Source organism: Anomaloglossus baeobatrachus, chromosome 10 (assembly GCF_048569485.1).
Source record: "Anomaloglossus baeobatrachus isolate aAnoBae1 chromosome 10, aAnoBae1.hap1, whole genome shotgun sequence".
Lineage (NCBI taxonomy): Eukaryota > Metazoa > Chordata > Amphibia > Anura > Aromobatidae > Anomaloglossus > Anomaloglossus baeobatrachus.
The window spans coordinates 44,018,941-44,038,720 of NC_134362.1; the positions used below are offsets into that span (position 1 = coordinate 44,018,941).

Here is a 19,780-nt window from a genome sequence, read left to right on the forward strand (position 1 = left end):
ACCTTGGCCCGTTGGATTAGATCGACCATTTCGGACGCCTACCAGAGTACTCAGGTGCCTCCCCCGCCGGGGATCAAAGCACACTCGACCAGAGCTGTCGGTGCCTCTTGGGCTTTTAGGCACCAGGCTACGGCTCAACAAGTCTGTCAGGCTGCCACTTGGACTAGCCTGCATACCTTTTCGAAGCACTACCAAGTGCATGCTCATGCTTCGGCAGATGCGAGCTTGGGCAGACGCATCCTTCAGGCGGCTGTCGCCCACTTGTGAAGTTAGGCTCCGCCTACTTCTTAGTTTTTTCTGTTTATTCCCACCCAGGGACAGCTTTGGAACGTCCCATGGTCTGGGTCTCCCAAAGGAACGATAAAGAAAAAGAGAATTTTGTTACTTACTTACCGTAAATTCTTTTTCTTATAGTTCCGTATTGGGAGACCCAGCACCCTCCCTGTTGCCTGTTGGCAATTTTCTTGTTCCGCGTGTTTTCACCGGCTGTTGTGGTGGACAGAGTCTCCGGTTGTTCCGGTTCTTACTCGGTTCTACTTGTGGGTGGCTATTCTCCTTCAGCTTTTGCACTAAACTGGCTAGGACTGGCTACCAGGGGGTGTATAAGCTCAGAGGGAGGAGTAGTACTTTGTGTGTCCTCCGGAGGTAGAAGCTAAACACCCATGGTCTGGGTCTCCCAATACGGAACTATAAGAAAAAGAATTTACGGTAAGTAACAAAATTCTCTTTTTTTACAATATGTTGCAATAGGCAATGTAACCATCCATGCAATACCTTCACACTATAATTTCTCTGAAAGGCTGCAGATAAAAACTTGCATTGTGTAGCCCATCTCTGATGAATTCTGCCTGTGGTTTCAGCGGCATGAATCCTCTGATGGGTTCCTTTTTAAAGAAGTTTAGGAAATCTCATCATTTAGTTTGTAACTGACAAAGAAATCAGTGCACTGAATGAGCTAAAGACAAATCTGCTCAATTTTAGAGACAAATTGACTATTATTAATTTTATTATTTTTTCCTCATAGCCCGACAGAACATATGAAATGAAGATCGGACAACCACCTGTGTCTTACTACTTAAAAGCTGCTGCAGGAATTGAAAAAGGAGCATCAAATACAGGTTTGTAGTAGTAGATCATTAGAGCGATTTTATATATATATATATATATATATATATATATATATATATATATATATATATATATATATATATATATATATATATATATATATATATATATATATAATTTATATTTTGATATTATTATTCTATATATCTCTTGTGGTAGATCCACTCACTCAGCTGCAGTATGAGGTAGACACAGGAATGCTTCTCGGTTTATATTTCAGCTGGTTTATTAACTCCATATACCAGCCTGAACAAAATAAAACAAAGACAGCCTTACCGGCATAAAATAAAACAAAACCTCATGTATCAAGTCCATACGCTGCGGGTTCAGCCTGCTAAAGTTTGGGGTTCCGCACCGTTCACAGAGGAGGAACTGCTTCCTCCAACACAGAAAAACACAGAACAATGAGTGTGCCCAGAGGCCTGGCTTTTACCTCTTGGACCGACCACACCCCGAGGTGGAGATATGGTGAACAGCCATCCCACCCATCTCTTTAGCTGTTCACAAAAAAACCCGGCCCAGTTGAAAGCAATTTAACCCTCTCAGCACCTAGTATGCTGGAACATTACATCTGGGTTCACATCACTGATTTTAGTAGTCTCAGCGACACATGCCTCCGCTCTTGCACTTTACCAGTGATCATATCACAATATGTGTATGTGTATGTTCAGTGTATGTATGTATGTATGTTTAGTGTGTGTATGTACGTACGCTAAAGGAATTCGCACCGTCGCATTTACAATCACGAAATTTTGCACAGACATTTTATGTGACCCAGGGAATGTCACTGTTTTGATCAGAAAATTTAACCCCGCCTTTACAATTACTCTCCAAAAATCCTGCCACCATGAGAGTCAATGGGGCGCTCTGATTGGTTGCTATAGGAACGAAAGACATTCATAGTATAAGAAGCTTATATGTGAGGCAAGATGATATCAGTGGGGAGACTGTTAAAGACAGACAGACAGACAGAGACAGACGGGGAACGAGGCAGATAGAGACAAACAGACAGAGATAGAGCGACAGAGACTGGGAGAGAGACAGAGAGTTACTATCCCGGGTACTGCAGTGTGTGTGTGTGTGTGTGTAAAATATATATATATATATAATATATATATATATATAATTTACACCATATTCTTCGCTTTATAAGACGCACCTGATTATAAGACGCACCCCCAAATTTGGTGAAGGAAAATAATTTTTTCTTAATGTTAAATTTCATCCATCTTATAATGCTAGTGTCCTTCTAACAAATCATATAGGGTATATGTCCCTCATAGCCCCCCATCCTAAAATTAGCCCCCTTAATCTGGATATGGCCCCCTTACATTGAATATAGCCCCCTTGTGATGGCACACGTTCCCCTGTGCTGCCTATGGCCCCCTATGGATTGCATACATTCCCCTGTGCTGCCTATGGTCCCCTATGGATTGCACACGTTCCCCTGTGTTAGATATCGCCCCCATAGTGCTGCCCATGGCCCCTATATAGATCGCACAAGTCCCCCCCCCCCCCGCCCCGTATATTCGGCATATAAGATGCACCCCCTACTTTCCCCCAAAATTTGGGGGAACAAAAGTGCGTCTTATATACGGTGTGTGTATATATGTAGGGGTGTGTGTATATGTATGTATGTAATATATAATATATATAATATAATTATATATATATATATATATATATATATATACACACACTGCAGTACCCGGGATAGTAACTGTCTGTCTGTCTCTTTCCCTCTTTCCCCATCTGCCTCTGTCTGTCTTTAACTGTCTCCCCACTGATATCATCTTGCCTCACACATAAGCTTCTTATACTATGAATGTCCTTCGTTCCTATAGCAACCAATCAGAGGTGCTAATAATAGCCTGTGAGGGCTCTGACTAGTCACAAAGGCATTAGTTCCCTCAACTAGTTGCCCCATTTAGCATGTTATCACGCCAATGGTGATATGATAACATGCTTTACCATGTCCAGCGTGATTTGCATCTCGGTACACAGCCACGCATGCATGCAGCTTTGTACCTCTCAGCATTGAGCGTCTGACGCTGGATGTATGCACCTGGCTTCAGAGAGAGGCTTAATGCTCAGAATTCATTCGGACGTCTGGTTGTGCACTAGACTGATGCCGGGTGTATATGTCCCAGCTTCGGAGTGACCGGAAACGCGGAGACTTCTGATCATGTACAGTGAGCCTCTCTGAAGCCAGGGTGCATCTATATACCCAACGTCAGACGCTCAATGCCAAGTATGGAGATGTAGGTGACACTTGGCATTGTAAAGCATGTTCAGTGGGCAGATTAGTCGAGGTAACTAACGTCCCTGGCCTCATTAGCATCTCATAGGATCTTTAGAAAAAGTATTTCTAAAGACAGTTTGTGTGCTGGTATATGCTGGGACAATTCCGCTGGGATTCTAGATATGCACCCATAACTGCTTGTGGTTCTGGGTGCCATGAGGACCTTACAGGTTCCCTTTTAACTTTAGCTGCTCAATGGAAGCCTCTGCACCGTCACCGGACCTCTGACGGGCTGCAGCAGAGATATTACAACTACAGCTCCTATGATCGCTGTACCAATCATTGAGCATCACTGCTGAGCCCCGTGGTTAGTAGTAGAGGCAGTCATTGCCCTGTAGTTGTGACGTCCCTTCTGCAGCCTGTCAAAAAAAGGTCGAGACATTGCTGGAACTTGGTGAGTTTTGATGCATTCTGTCCGCAAACCTATTCATAAATTAATTCTGGATTACCTCTTTTAGCAGCATTTTATTTATTTTTTTTACTTGGAGCATTATTGATAGGAAAAACACTTTTTCAAGGGTTATTTCCAGAAAACCAAATCCCCTGTGGTTACGGGGCATCTTGCTGATCTGTGGGAGTCTACCAGAACCCCTCCAGTGTAAATGCAATGTTTTTGCAAACATAGGCCTGTCAATGGCCTCGTAGCACCCAGTCTATTAGATCCAACTAGAGGCAGGGCCTAATAGGTTACTTGTAGGGTCCAGGCTTTGAATTAATTGTCCATATAAGATCATCTGTGTTTTGTATGATATTGTTCAGATGCTGATGTACATACCAGGATGCGCCTTTGGAATGTGTCATTGAAACAAATTATACTAGCCTGAACAATGCAAAAATTCATAATATACTGAGAGAATTTATAGTCTGTTGGTTCACACCATGTGGGATGTTGACTCCTTGTTCGTGCTCAGCAAGGTATTAACAGAGATAATGAAGCCAAAATGTACAATGAACAAAGAAGTATTCAGTAGCTGGTTCAAACTGGTATCAGGAAGCCAGTAGCAGGCTGATGATGTACTATATAGACTTTGCTGATTATCTCTGACCAGTCAGAGACAATGTTGAACTGAATAACTGTGTGTATTTTATAATATACGGATTAGAGAAGCATTGAGCCTCTCCCGGATAGAGACACGTCTCATAAATACATCTGCGCAAATTTGATTTGGACTCCGACTCTGTGACACTGAAGACCCCTTAGCGGTCTCCCCCCGACAGTGATACCTAGGATCAGGTATCCGGCTTGGCGCGGAACCTATCTAGGGTGGTTAGGGACCCCAGGGACCAGTAGTAAGTTTGATCACGGGTCACCATCTTCCCTTTCCCTAGCCACAGGGTTTCCCTTCCTTTCACTGTTCGCTTGGTACTTCCTCGTACCTAGCGTGACACCTGATTGCTGCATTCAGGCAGGATTGGAGATGAGGGAAACAGATTAGTAGAGAGTTGCAAAAGTTCAGACAAAAACTGAGCCTCTGCTGCATCGGCAGGCTGAGAAGAGCCTGAGCCAGGGCGTGGAGGAGAAGGTAAGAAAGCAGCGGGACAGAGAGACATACTTGCCTGCTAGGAATGCTTACTGCATCTTCGCTTTTGCAACGTGCCACGTTCCGAGAGGCGGGTGCACAGGAAAAGGGGCAAGGATCGACCAGCCTAGAAGATGTGAAGCCTGCAATGCACTGGATATGGTCTTGATGCGCTGCACAGAGGGGAGTCTGTGTGACTGCTTCAATGTCCAGTCCTACTGTATCCCGCCCTAGAAGGAAGGAGAGAGGGGGAAAAAACCTAGAGACCCTGATCTGGTGAATGAAGACTTGATTTTGCCATTTATGTGACTCAAAGACACTGAACTAAATCAGTTTAGCTTAATTTGAGTGTAGCCTGCAGAGAAGGAGCTGAATTTATCAGACGTCCGATCATATCAAGCTGCAGAATTAAGAAAACGTGTTCATTATACCAAACATGAATAATTTATATACACTAGAAGGTGGCCCGATTCTAACGTATCGGGTATTCTAGAATTTACGTATTGTGTAGTTAATGTATGATTTTTGTTTATTTTTATATATAGATAGATAGATGTTGTTGTGTGTAGTTGCCAAGTGTTTGTGTAGGGGGCTGTAAATGTTCTGGGTGTTGTCTGGGTGTGAGAGCGATGTTGTTTGTGTGTTGCATTGTTTGTGGAGCGCTGTGTGTGTTGCACGGTTTGTGTGGGGGGTGTGTGTGTAGGCATGTGGGTGTGTGTGTGTTTTGGGGAGAGGTATGTTTTGTGCAATGTGTGTGTTGCGCGGTATGTGCATATATTTGTGTGTGTGTGTGTGTGTGTGTGTGTTTTGGGGGGAGGTGTGCACCCCCCATCGTGGTCCATCCCATAGTGTAAGGGGGGCGTGGCCGAGCGGGCATAGTGTGAGGGGGGCGTGGCCGAGCGGGCATAGTGTGAGGGGGCGTGGCCGAGCGAGCATAGTGTGAGGGGGGGCGTGGCCGAACGGCCATAGTGTGAGGGGGCGTGGCCGAGCAGGCAGCGCGTGTGGGGGGCGTGGCCGAGCGGGCAGCGCGTGCGGGGGGCGGGCCTGGCCAAATGGTTAATCCATGCGGGGGGCGGGGCCAGGCCGAGCGGCCAATCCGATGGTTGTTACTGTAAGGACACTGTCACGGTGACACAATTTTGGAGCAAGACAGACAGAATAAGGCAATTATATAGATATATATAGATATTATATACAGTATATGGACAATGTGTCCACCCATATCCTGTGCGCCGCCATTAACTTGAGAACGGCGGCAGCTATAGGCATAGAAGTGGTGTCTAGGTATAGTAAAGTATCCATGCGCTACGCAATGAAACCACCTATAAAAACACTCTATACATTGTTAATGTGGTAAGTGACTATTCTAGCTGGGCAGAGTTTCAAAGAAAAAGCCATATCTGAGACTGGCTAATAAAAGGAAACATTAATATGGGCAAAAGAACACAGACATTGGACAGAGGAAGATTGGAAAAGTGTTATGGACAGACGAATCGAAGTTTGAGGTGTTTGGATCACACAGAAGAACATTTGTGAGACGCAGAACTACTGAAAAGATGCTGGAAGACTGCCTGATGCCATCTGTCAAGCATGGTGGAGGTAATTTGATGGTCTGGGGTTGCTTTGATGCTGGTAAAGGAGATTTGTACAAGGTAAAAGGGACTTTGAATAAGGAAGACGATCAGTCCATTTTGCAATGCCATACCCTGTGGACAATGCTTGATTGGAGCCAATTTCATCCTACAACAGGACAATGACCCAAAGCACACCTCCAAATTATGCATGAACTATTTAGGGAAGAAGCAGCAGCTGGTATTCTATCTGTAATGGAGAGGCCAGCCCAGTCACCAGATCTCAACCCTATAGAGCTGTTGTGGGAGCAGCTTGACTGTATGGTGCAAAAAGTGCCCATCAAGCCAATCCAACTTGTGGAGGGGGGGAAGCATGGGGCGAAATATCTCCAGATTACCTCCGCAAATTAATATCTAGAATGCCAAAGGCCTGCAAAGCTGGAATTGCTGCAAAGAAGCATTCTGTGCCGAAAGCAAAGTGTGAAGAGAAAATTATTATTTCAAGTAAAAATCATTATTTCTAACCTCGTCACTGTCTGGACGATATTCTCTATTCATTATACAACTCATATGATAAATAAAAGTATGATTTTTCATGGAAAAGACAAAATTGTCTGCGTGACCCCAAACTTTTGAACGGTAGTATATTTTTAATTTGGGATCGCTATAATTTCACTGACCTACAGAATAAAGGGAACGCATGTACAGTACAGTGAAAAAAAATCAGAAAATTTTAACTGATAAAAAATGGCATAATTGTTTGTTTCTTATATTGCTGCCCATGAAAAAAATAATAAAAGACTTGTCAAGTTTTAAATATACCATAAAGTGGTTCCAGTAACAACTGCGACTTGCTCCTAGAACCCCCCCCCCCCCCCCCGAAAATAAAAAAGTTGCTTCCCCAAACGTTTGCCAGCTGGAACCTGACAGTAGAACACAAATGGATTGTCATAAAGGCCAAAATGTCAATATTTTATAAAACCGAGAAAGGAGGAAACACTGGCACCATTCAGCGAGCTAACCGCTCAGTCTTCCTATTTCAGGTTTTTTACACGCATTATATGGCTTGTACAATTCCTTGCATTCTGGCCACGGTGCTCATTCCAGAAGACAACAACCCATACAGTCCATGTGGAAAGAAACGGAAGGCACTCGCCAGATTTTTCTTTCCACATGGTCAATATTTTATAAAGTTACTTGCTTTATGTAATGGACTGATTTATATTATGGGATAATGGTTCTGGACCTCAGTTTATGACCCCTAGAGCCAGTCTGTCCTCCCTGGAAGAGGAAAGTAAGGAGACTGGTGGCGTACCTGTGCGGTTGGGGTATTTTTAGAGGATAGTGGGCCTAGTTCAAATGGGGAGGGTTGTACAATCCATTTAAAGCAGTGTTTCCCAACTCCAGTGCTCACGGCCCCAATCAGGTCATGTTTTTAGGATTTCCTTTAGCATTGCACAGGTGAAGGAAACATTATCAAGGCATCACCTGTGCAAAGCTAAGGAAATCCGGAAACCATGACCTGTTGGGGGGCCGTGAGGACTGAAGTTTGGGAATCACTGATTTAAAAGGAATCTGTCAGCAGGTTTTTGATACCTCATCTGAGAACAGTGTTATGTAGGCAGAGAGATCCTGAATTCAATGATATATCGCTTAGATTACTGCATGTAGCTGTTCTGACAGTTAGATTGTCATGTAGCAATGCTATTACTGCGTGTAGCTGTTCTGACAGATTGTCATGTAGCAGAGCTGAGAGAGCTGCCCTCGCACACACCAGTCTCTCTATAGTGATTGACACCTCAATATTCATGTACACTCACAGGAGGGGGTGTGCTGGACTACCATGCACGTGGCAGTGTAGTCCAAGCAATGATAAGGGTCTTGCTTCTTGAACAAACATCGCAAATAAACAACAGATCAGACTGTGACAAGACAGGTATCCCTGAATTCTATGTGTTAACCCTTGCAGCATGCTGTCTTCAGCTTCCATAGCAAAAGCCTGCTGACCGATTTTCCTTTAAAGAGAATCGGTCAGACGTGGTCATTTTAGTGGTATTTTATTTTTGCTACACCTTTTTATTCCCCTTCCAAAAATATAAGCCTTTGTACTTAATGCTACTTTTGTTATGGATTATTTTTTTTTATTATTTTCTTAAGGGGGCAGTGCTCACAAAGTAATTATGCAGATCATACCACCAACTCGGTAGAGACAATAAAAAGTAACGCTATATAAAAAAAGGTCCGCATCTATGTAACCTTATTGAAAAAAAAACAAAAGTTGGTGTTCTCACGGGAGCAGCGGCTGTAAAATAAAGGCAAAAAACTGGCCACTTTAGACTAGGCGAGACAATTTTTTTTTTTTTTTTTTTTTTTTATATAGTAATTATCGGCTCACCGTAGAGTGACAAGCCTCCCGATAACTTCCAGATTTCCTCTTGAGATAGATCCTTTCTTATTTTGCTCTATAGCTCGTGCCCTCTGATGTCAGACCGGCTGAGCGGTTATTTTTCATTGATATTTATTATCATGTTAATCGCTGACCTTCTTTAGTAAAATTCCGTATCCATGGGAACAAACTTATATGCATTCGCTTTCTCCATGGCAACTGGTGCTCCTTAGCAACATTGTAATTCATATTGTATCTCAGATTGCATCAACACTCCTTGTACTTTTGTGACAATTGGCAAATCGTTGGCCCCCCCCCCCCACCATAGATTTATTACTTGCGTTCTAGAGACTAAAATAAGTTACACCCTAACATTGTATGTCTGTTTTTATCACAATGCAGAGATGTTGTTAATTTTTTTTCCCTTTTCCCCCAGGTCAGGAGGTGGCAGGAATGGTGACTCTGAAGCAAGTATATGAAATTGCTCTTGTGAAGTCTCAAGATGAAGCGTTCATTCTTCGGGATATGCCACTGATTAACGTGGTGAAATCCATTGTTGGCAGCGCTCGCTCTCTGGGGATCAAAGTTGTCAAAGAGTAAGGCGTTCGCTGACCCTCGGGTGTTACAACGATTTCGAGCAAGGAAGGGCTAGGGTGCTGACCATGGAAATGTACGTTGCGATGATTTGCAACCTGCAGCTCCCCAGCTTTCAACATGTCTTGGCATCCAGTGCCTGTGGGCTTTTAGCTTCTCTACATGGGGTGCACTACTTGTTTTAGACCACTATAGCTGATGAGCCAAGCTTTTTAGCCTTCCGCAGTGGCTATAATTTTAAACCCCTTTATATCCCTTAATCAAACCTGACCGCAGCATCTAAGCAGTTTGTCACTTTGTCAGTTGAGGTTGATATATATACTTTTTTTTTTTTTCTTCTTCTTTATTTAACAGCAAACATGGAAACATTACAAGTTGATAAGTTGCATATTACAACCTATATAAGCCAAGTTGACATCCACCATACTGTTGCATATAGGGTTAACCACACCATAACCCTTCCATGTTAGCCCATTTTCCACCATAAATAACAAGGGGGTGCCAGATCTGGCCAAAAAGGAAGACCAAGAACTAGCAGAAAGGAAACTGCAGAGAATAGGGGAAAGGAGCACAGAAGGAAAGAGGATGGGTAAAGGAAGGAACACATAAGGGAAGGATCATGAAGCAGGAATCTATCGAAGATAGGGCCAAAGTCCGTCTCAGAGCCCGGGGGACTCTCCCTCAGTCAGGGGGAATCCAAGTACCATAATCATTGGAAAATTTAAACTCAATCCAATTATACCATGTTTTGCTGGATAGAGGCCGCCAGGTCCTCCATGTACATCAGGTCATTTACTTTATTTGCCCATGTTGATAACCTCAGGGAGTAGAGGACCTCCACCCCAAAGGGATAGACATCCTGGCCGCCTTCACCAGGAAGCTCAGCAGAGACCCTTTTGTACGAACGGACAGAGGACTCAGAGAGTTGGAGCAGGAACAGCTCCGGCCCCAAGGTCTGTGTGGATCCAGTCACCCACCTGATCACATCTCTTACTCCCTCCCAAAACTGCTGCAACACCGGACATGTTAAAAAAAAAAATGTGTAAGAAGTCCCCCCACCCCACCCCGCACCTCCAACACTTAATCTACAGCAGGATACATTCTGTGGAGTTTTGTTGGGACCCTGTACAGTGGAACCTTGGATTACGAGCATAATTGGTTCCGGGAGTGTGCTATTAAATCAAGTTACTCTTATATCAAAGCGAATTTTCCCATCGGAAATAATTGAAACACAGACAATTCGTTCCACAACCAAAAATATTTACTGTATTGATACAAACTTGTAACATTAATGCAAAATAATGTCCTGTATTCATATATAATTATTACACTACACTAATACAAAATACTGTACAGTGCAGTAAAAAAAACATATAAAGCAAATTTAGCACTTTAGCTTACAATAAAATTGGTGTGCGGGAGGTACAGTATAAGCAATGTGCTGCACTGGTTAGCAGAAAGAAAGTACAATACTGTATCCACAAATGCAAATTGTAGACATGCTGTATAGTATATACTGTGCTGTACAATGGTATATTGTATACAGTATATATGTACAGAAAATTACCTCCAGAACGGGTCAGAGAATGGTGAAAGGATGGAATCAGAAGTGTGGACGGTGAGCATTTGCTCTTATTGCAAAGCATGGCTCTTAAACCAAGTTACAAATTTGTAAAAAGCTTTGCTTGTCTTGCAAAACGCTCTCAAACCAAGTTACTCTTAATCCAAGGTTTCACTTGTATGTGATATTTTTTATTTATTTATTTTTTTCCTTTCATAGAAAAGGGTTTCCTCTCACTTTCATTATATGCCCTATCAAATTAAATGGTGAAACGGCAACTTGTCCATAAAAAAAAAAAAACAAACAACCCAGATCTGCTTTATTTGTATATTGACAAAAAAAATCTAATAGAAATTTAATTAAATTAAATTATGGCTCTGGGAAAATGGGAGTAAATTTTTTTTATTTTTTTTTCTCTTCCATTTCAATAAACAAAAAATGAAGTGATTATTTGTGTGGCGGGATACTTCCCTGTTGTGGTTGATGGGTTTATGCTTTGTCTCTACAGTCTGTCAGCAGAGGAATATGGAAAGTTCTTAGAAGAGCGGCAGATTTTCCTTCAGGCCGCCGCAGAAGCTCGATTAGCAGAAGAAGCAGCCGCTAAGAAGAAATGATGTGACTAGAAAGAAAGGATATTTTGAATGTGGAACTTTTACGTTTTTGATTCTTGTTTTTTACTGATATAAAGCATTTAGCTTTTTGTTCATCACTGAACATTTTTACAGCAGTTGAAGATATTTAATGTCTTGAAGCAATGACCTTCGGGTGGCAGGAGCGTTCCATGGGCGGACCCGTCATATGGCGTACCATTACCCCAGTGCATTGACTTATAAATGTTTTTGTTTATTACAAATAAAAAGCCAAAAGTAATGGCATTACACAGAAGGACTTGTAGCTATGATTACCCCTAGAATCTTATAGACATATTTTACAAATATATTTAGCAGAATTGCCAAAATTTGTTTTTCTATTGTTTATTAAATGGCCCCTCCATACATAATTGTGTAGGGATATACAGTTAGGTCCAGAAATATTTGGACAGTGACACAATTTTGGCGAGTTGGGCTCTGCATGCCACCACATTGGATTTGAAATGAAACCTCTACAACAGAATTCAAGTGCAGATTGTAACGTTTAATTTGAAGGTTTGAACAAAAATATCTGATAGAAATTGTAGGAATTGTACACATTTCTTTACAAACACTCCACATTTTAGGAGGTCAAAAGTAATTGGACAAATAAACCAAACCCAAACAAAATATTTTTATTTTCAATATTTTGTTGCGAATCCTTTGGAGGCAATCACTGCCTTAAGTCTGGAACCCATGGACATCACCAAACGCTGGGTTTCCTCCTTCTTAATGCTTTGCCAGGCCTTTACAGCCGCAGCCTTCAGGTCTTGCTTGTTTGTGGGTCTTTCCGTCTTAAGTCTGGATTTGAGCAAGTGAAATGCATGCTCAATTGGGTTAAGATCTGGTGATTGACTTGGCCATTGCAGAATGTTCCACTTTTTTGCACTCCTGAACTCCTGGGTAGCTTTGGCTGTATGCTTGGGGTCATTGTCCATCTGTACTATGAAGCGCCGTCCGATCAACTTTGCGGCATTTGGCTGAATCTGGGCTGAAAGTATATCCCGGTACACTTCAGAATTCATCCGGCTACTCTTGTCTGCTGTTATGTCATCAATAAACACAAGTGACCCAGTGCCATTGAAAGCCATGCATGCCCATGCCGTCACGTTGCCTCCACCATGTTTTACAGAGGATGTGGTGTGCCTTGGATCATGTGCCGTTCCCTTTCTTCTCCAAACTTTTTTCTTCCCATCATTCTGGTACAGGTTGATCTTTTTCTCATCTGTCCATAGAATACTTTTCCAGAACTGAGCTGGCTTCATGAGGTGTTTTTCAGCAAATTTAACTCTGGCCTGTCTATTTTTGGAATTGATGAATGGTTTGCATCTAGATGTGAACCCTTTGTATCTACTTTCATGGAGTCTTCTCTTTACTGTTGACTTAGAGACAGATACACCTACTTCACTGAGAGTGTTCTGGCCTTCAGTTGATGTTGTGAACGGGTTCTTCTTCACCAAAATAAGTATGCGGCGATCATCCACCACTGTTGTCATCCGTGGACGCCCAGGCCTTTTTGAGTTCCCAAGCTCACCAGTCAATTCCTTTTTTTCTTCGGCGCTCTATTGGGAGACCCAGACGATTGGGTGTATAGCTACTGCCTCCGGAGGCCACACAAAGCATTACACTAAAAAGTGTAAGGCCCCTCCCCTTCTGGCTATACACCCCCCGTGGGATCACGGGATGCTCAGTTTTCAAGCTTTGTGTGCGAAGGAGGTCATACATCCACGCATAGCTCCACTGTTTGTAGTCAGCAGCAGCTGCTGACTCTTTCGGATGGAAGAAAAGAGGGCCCATATAGGGCCCCCAGCATTCTCCCTTCTCACCCCACTTGTGGTTTGTAAGGTTGAGGTACCTATGGCTGGTACGGAGGCTGGAGCCCACATGCTGTTTTCCTTCCCCATCCCCCTGAGGGGCTCTGGTGAAGTGGGATCTTGCCGGCCACCTAGCCCTGAGGCCGGGCTCCATCCACAGACCCATAGAACCTGCTGGATGTGGAGCGGGAGTGCCGTTCAGGGACAAGGCCCTGCAACTTTCAGGTACTCTGTGTCCCCGTATGGAAAGGCACGCACACTCCAGGCTTGCTGGGTGTGCTAGTGCGCCGGGGACTGTAGCGCTGTGCGCTGGGCTTATAGTCCCGGCAGATTACTTGGGGACTTTATGTGTGGAGACCGCCGCGCCGACCGCCCCTAGAGCGGCGGCGCAGCTGCGACTTGTAGTGCGCCGGGGACGCGCCGACCGCGCTTTTACGGCGGCGGCGCTTCTAACTTTACTCCCCGGCTTTGCGGCCTGGTTTTCACTTCGTTCCCGCCCCCAGCCCTGCCAGTCAAGGGAGGGGCGGGATGCTGTACAGTAAGTCGGCGCAGGGAGCTGGAGTCTGCTTTGCATTCTCCAGCCCCCTTCACTAGATGCAGTGGGACGCCGCTTTTCCCGCTCTTGGCTCGGGCACGCCCTCGGGCCGCCCCTCTTCTCTGGAAGCCGGCAGCCATTCCAGCACGCAGAGAAACAAAATGGAGACAAGCGCCGGAATACCAGTCACAGGATTCCAGCGCAACACACCCGCTTTTGTGCGGGCGGTAAGCGGCAGCTGAAGTGCTGACCCACTAATGCTGAAGTGTCCTGTTGTATATGTCGCTGTACATTGCACTGTAAAGGCTATTCTTGGCTGTCTACCCACTTTGATGACTAGACAGCGGCAGCAAATAGCAAGAGTGCTAAGGCGATTGCATGTGCTGCAGTGTTTACTGTCATGCTTGTATGCTATACGTTCACTGTATGTCGCTATTCTTGGCTAATGCTCCTATATAAATAGACAACAGCAGCAGAAAAGCAAGGGTGCTGAGGCACAAGTTTTCAATGCTGCTTGGATTGCATGTGCTGCAGTGTTTATTGTTATGCTTGTATGCTATACATTCACTGTATGTCGCTATTCTTGGCTATGCTCCTATATAAATAGACAACAGCAGCAGAAAAGCAGGGGTGCTGAGGCACAAGTTTTCAATGCTGCTTGGATTGCATGTGCTGCAGTGTTTATTGTTATGCTTGTATGCTATACATTCACTGTATGTCGCTATTCTTGGCTATGCTCCTATATAAATAGACAACAGCAGCAGAAAAGCAAGGGTGCTAAGGCACAGGCTTTCAATGCTGCTTGGATTGCATGTGATGCAGTGTTTATTTTCATGCTTGTATGCTATACATTCACTGTATGTCACTATTTTTGGCTAATGCGCCTAGATAAACAGACAATAGCGGCAGAAAAGCAAGGTGCCAAGGCACAAGTTTTCAATGCTGCTTGGATTGCATGTGCTGCAGTCCTGGATAAACAGACAACAGCAGCAGAAAAGCAAGAGTGCCAAGGCACAGGCTTTCTAGGCTGCTTGTACTACATGTGCTGAAGTGTTTATTTGTACTTCATGCTTGTATGCTATTCACTGTACGGTCATGTACGGCATGTGATACTGTTCCAGGACCCCCAGTGTGTGCAATTGCTCAACCGGGGTCTCGACTACATGTGGCCAAAAGAACCACCTGTGATCCCTGTCGAGAGACAGGGACGGAGTCCCAGTTTTTCCGCTGATATATTGTCTGTGACTATGACTAACATCTTACAGACTGTGCAGCCCAGACGGTCCTTGGGCAATATTGTTGCAATGCCCCTGGCCACCCTGATTTGGAACAAATCAAGGCCCCAGAGGGGTTCCAGGCATCCCAGGGTGCAGGCTCTGACACGGACGACAGTCCCAGACTGCCTAAGCGGGCTCGCTGAAAACGGCCCTCCACTTCATCACTGGTCAGGGTCCCAGCAGCAGTACTCGCTGTATGATGAGGCAAACGTAGCTGTTCAGGACTCTGATCCTGAGACCGCTCTCAATCCGGATGCCCGGATGGTGACGCTTTAGTGACTAATCTTATAGCGTCCATCATTGGAAGGTTGGATATTTCTCCCTCAGCTCCTCCAGTGGAGGAGTCAGCTTCACAGCAAGAGAAATCTCTATTTCGGTATCTCAAGTGTATATTGAGTACTTTTTCTGGTCACTCTGACTCCAGAGCCGCAGTCCAGAAACGTAACGCTTATCCCGATAAGCGTTTTTCTCCAACCGTATTAATGATACACGTCTCTTCCCCCCTGACGTGGTCAAGCGCTAGACCCAGTGTCCAAAGGTGGATCCCCCAATCTCCAGGGTTGCGGCTAGATCTATAGTTGCAGCGGAGAATGGGTTTTCACTTAAAAATGCCATTGACAGACAGATAGGCCTCTGGTTGCAATCTGTCTATGAAACTAGCGGCGGGTCGGTTGCTCAGGCATTCGCAGCCGCAGAGGCACTCCAAGCCATTTCAGCTAGTATTGCAAGAGAGACGCTGTCATACGTACATCTGGGCCCCAGCAGCGTCCTGAATCTCACAATGTCGGCATTGCGACTCAAGCCGTTAAAGCTGTCCTAGACTCTACGAGCCGTACGTCAGTGGCGTCCGCCAACTCCGTGTTTTTACGCAGAGCCTAGTGGTAAGAGATTGGAACAAATGCTGTTTCCAACAAAGTGCTTAACCAGGTTGCCTTTATCTGGTGACAGGCTGTTGGTAAGTGGTGAAATGAAATCATTCACCTGTCCAAGAGGACTCGAAAGGCCCAGAGGGGCACAGATTCCTGGCGGGCTCAATCACGCCCGGGGAGGGCAGCCGGAGGAACCGCAACCAAGGCGTTTTCCTCATGACTTTCAGCCCTCGCACTCCACATCCGCAGTCGGAGGCAGACTCCCCCGCTTTAGCGACATTTACCTGCCACAGGTCAAAGGCCGGTGGGTGAGAGTCAGTTTGTCTCAAAACTTCCTCACCGACCGAGCAGAGGCTCTTCTGCAGGCAGGAGGAGTGGTAATCCCTGTTCCTCCTCAGGAACAAGATACGCTTTTTGCTCTGACCTGGTCGTGGTGCCAAAATAGGACGGCTCCTTCCGTTCCGTTCTGGACCTTAAACTGCTCAACAAGCACGTGAAAACCAGGCGGTTCCGGATGGAACCCCCCGCTCCGTTTTTGCCTCAATGCCTCAAGGAGATTTCCTAGCATCAATAGACATCAGGATGCTTATCTCCATGTGCCGATTGCTCCAGGGCACCGGCGTTTGCTATGATGCGTTATTAAAGACGAGCATCTTCAGTTCATAGCCCTACCCTGCAGTCTGGCGACAGCCCCACGGGTGTTCACCAAGTTGATGGCAGCAGTGACAGCAGTCCCGCACTCTCACGGTCACTCTGTGATCCCTTGCTTGGACAATCTCCTTGTCAAGGCACTCTCTTAAAAGGCATGCCAACACAGCCTGCACATGGCGCTGGAAACTTCCCAGAGTTTCGGGGGAGTCCTCAACTTTTCAAAGTTAAACCCAATCGCTGGCATAGCTCGGCATAGACTTTCACACTCTCTCAGCGATGGTGAAGCTTCCACTGGACAAACAGCGGTCACTGCAGACGAGGGTGCAGTCTCTCCTTCAAGGAGACGCCTCTTCCAGAGGCAGTCCCTTTCACGCAGTTTCATCTGCGTCCACTTCAATAGAACATTCTTCGCTAATGTGAGGGGAAGTCGATGTCCCTACACAGGAACGCCCCCCTTTCTCAGACGATCAAGGACTCTCTTCAGAGGAGTCCACTCTTCAGATCAATTGTCTCGAGCTCTGGGCAGTGTATATTGCCCTGCAAGACTTCCTGCAGTGGCTGGAAGGCAAACAGATCCGAATTCAGTCGGACAATCCACAGCGGTGGCATACATCAACCACCAAGGCGGCCTACGCAGTCGGCGAGCCTCCCAGGAAGTCCACCGGATTCTGCTGGGGGTGGAAGACAGAGCTACACCATCTCCGCAGTTCACATCCCAGGCGTAGAAAACTGGGAAGCAGACTTCCTCAGTCACCAGGGCGTGGACGCAGGAGAATGGTCTCTGCACCCGGACGGGTTTCACGAATCGGCACAACAGCTGAATTCTACGGCCCTGAACCTACTGTATGGCCATTGCATCCTAGATCCTAGTGTTCTCAGGATTATTCCAAGAGGTCGTTGCCACCTTGGCACAGGCTATGGAGCCCACGTCTGCTAAGATCTACCACGGACGTGGAAGATTTTCTTATCCTGGTGCTCTGCTCAGGGAGTGTCTCCCGGGCCATTTCATTGCCTACTTTTCTTTCCTTCCTACAATCGGGGTTAGAAAAGGGCTTGTCGTTAGGCTCCCTTAAAGGGCAAGTCTCGGCACTATACGTGTTTTTTTCAGAAGCGTCTGGCACGCCTTCCTAAAGTGCGCACGTTCCTGCAGGGGGTTTGTCATATCGTGCCCCGTACAAGCGGCCGTTAGATCCATGGGATCTGAACAGAGTACTAGTTGCCCTCCAGAAGCCGCCTTTCGAGCCTCGGAAGGATGTTTCCCTTCCTCGACTGTCACAGAAAGTGGCCTTTCTGGTAGCGATCACGTCTCTTCGGAGAGTGTCTGAGCTAGCAGCACTGTCATCCAAGGCTCCCTTCCTGGTGTTCCACCAGGACAAGGTAGTGCTGCGCCCCATTCAGGAGTTTCTCCCTAAGGTAGTATCCTCGTTTCATCTTAATCAGGATATCTCGTTACCTTCTTTTTGTCCTCATCCGGTTCACCGGTATGAAAAGGATTTACATTTCGTAGATCTAGTGAGAGCACTCAGACTCTACATTTCCCGCACGGCGCCCCTGCGCCGCTCTGATGCACTCTTGTCCTTGTCGCTGGTCAGCGCAAGGGGTCGCAGGCTTCTAAAGCCACCCTGGCTCGATGGATCAAAGAACCAATTCTTGAAGCCTACCGTTCTGCGGGGCTTCCGGTTCCATCAGGGCTGAAGGCCCATTCAACCAGAGCTGTGGGTGCGTCCTGGGCATTACGACACCAGGCTACAGCTCAACAGGTGTGCCAGGCAGCTACCTGGTCGAGTCTGCACACTTTCACCAAACATTATCAGGCGCATGCCTATGCTTCGGCGGACGCCAGCCTAGGTAGAAGAGTCCTGCAGGCGGCAGTGGCCTCCCCGTAGGGGAGGGCTGTCTTGCAGCTCTAACATGAGGTATTTCGTTACCCACCCAGGGACTGCTTTTGGACGTCCCAATCGTCTGGGTCTCCCAATAGAGCGCCGAAGAAGAACGGAATTTTGTTACTTACCGTAAATTCCTTTTCTTCTAGCTCTTATTGGGAGACCCAGCACCCGCCCTGTTGTCCTTCGGGATTTTTGGGTTTGTTTGCGGGTACACATGTTGTTCATGTTGAACGGTTTTCAGTTCTCCGATGTTACTCGGAGTGAATTTGTTTAAACCAGTTATTGGCTTTCCTCCTTCTTGCTTTAGCACTAAAACTGAGCATCCCGTGATCCCACGGGGGGTGTATAGCCAGAAGGGGAGGGGCCTTACACTTTTTAGTGTAATGCTTTGTGTGGCCTCCGGAGGCAGTAGCTATACACCCAATCGTCTGGGTCTCCCAATAAGAGCTAGAAGAAAAGGAATTTACGGTAAGTAACAAAATTCCGTTCTTCTCAGAATGTACTCAACTGTTGATTTTGCTACTCCAAGCATGTCTGCTATCTCTCTGATGGATTTTTTCTTTTTTTCTTTGTCGCTCTATTGGGAGACCCAGACAATTGGGTGTATAGCTACTGCCTCCGGAGGCCACACAAAGTATTACACTTAAAAGTGTAAGGCCCCTCCCCTTCTGCCTATACACCCCCCGTGGGATCACGGGCTCCTCAGTTTTCATGCTTTGTGCGAAGGAGGCTAACATCCACGCATAGCTCCACTGTTTAGTCAGCAGCAGCTGCTGACTTTGTCGGATGGAAGAAAAGAGGGCCCATACTAGGGCCCCCAGCATGCTCCCTTCTCACCCCACTTTTGTTGGTGGTGTTTGTTAAGGTTGAGGTACCCATTGCGGGTACGGAGGCTGGAGCCCACATGCTGCTTTCCTTCCCCATCCCCTTAGGGCTCTGGGTGAAGTGGGATCCCATCGGTCTCCAGGCACAGGAGACCGTGCTCCGTCCACAGCCCCTGGGAATCTGCTGGACATGGAGCTGAGTATCGTCAGGGACAGGGCCCTGCTACATTAAG

At 45.9% G+C, this 19,780-nt stretch overlaps 1 protein-coding gene across 1 annotated transcript; it reads left to right on the forward strand.

The window, feature by feature from the left end:
* Nucleotides 1-864: 864 nt before the first annotated feature.
* MRPL11 (mitochondrial ribosomal protein L11) lies at nucleotides 865-11,947 on the forward strand. Its single transcript, XM_075325371.1, has 4 exons — nucleotides 865-918; nucleotides 1,025-1,118; nucleotides 9,344-9,503; nucleotides 11,571-11,947. The coding sequence occupies exons 1-4, from the start codon at nucleotides 865-867 to the stop codon at nucleotides 11,674-11,676; spliced, it is 414 nt and encodes a 137-aa protein (XP_075181486.1). The 3' UTR covers nucleotides 11,677-11,947.
* The last annotated feature ends 7,833 nt before the right edge of the window (nucleotides 11,948-19,780 follow it).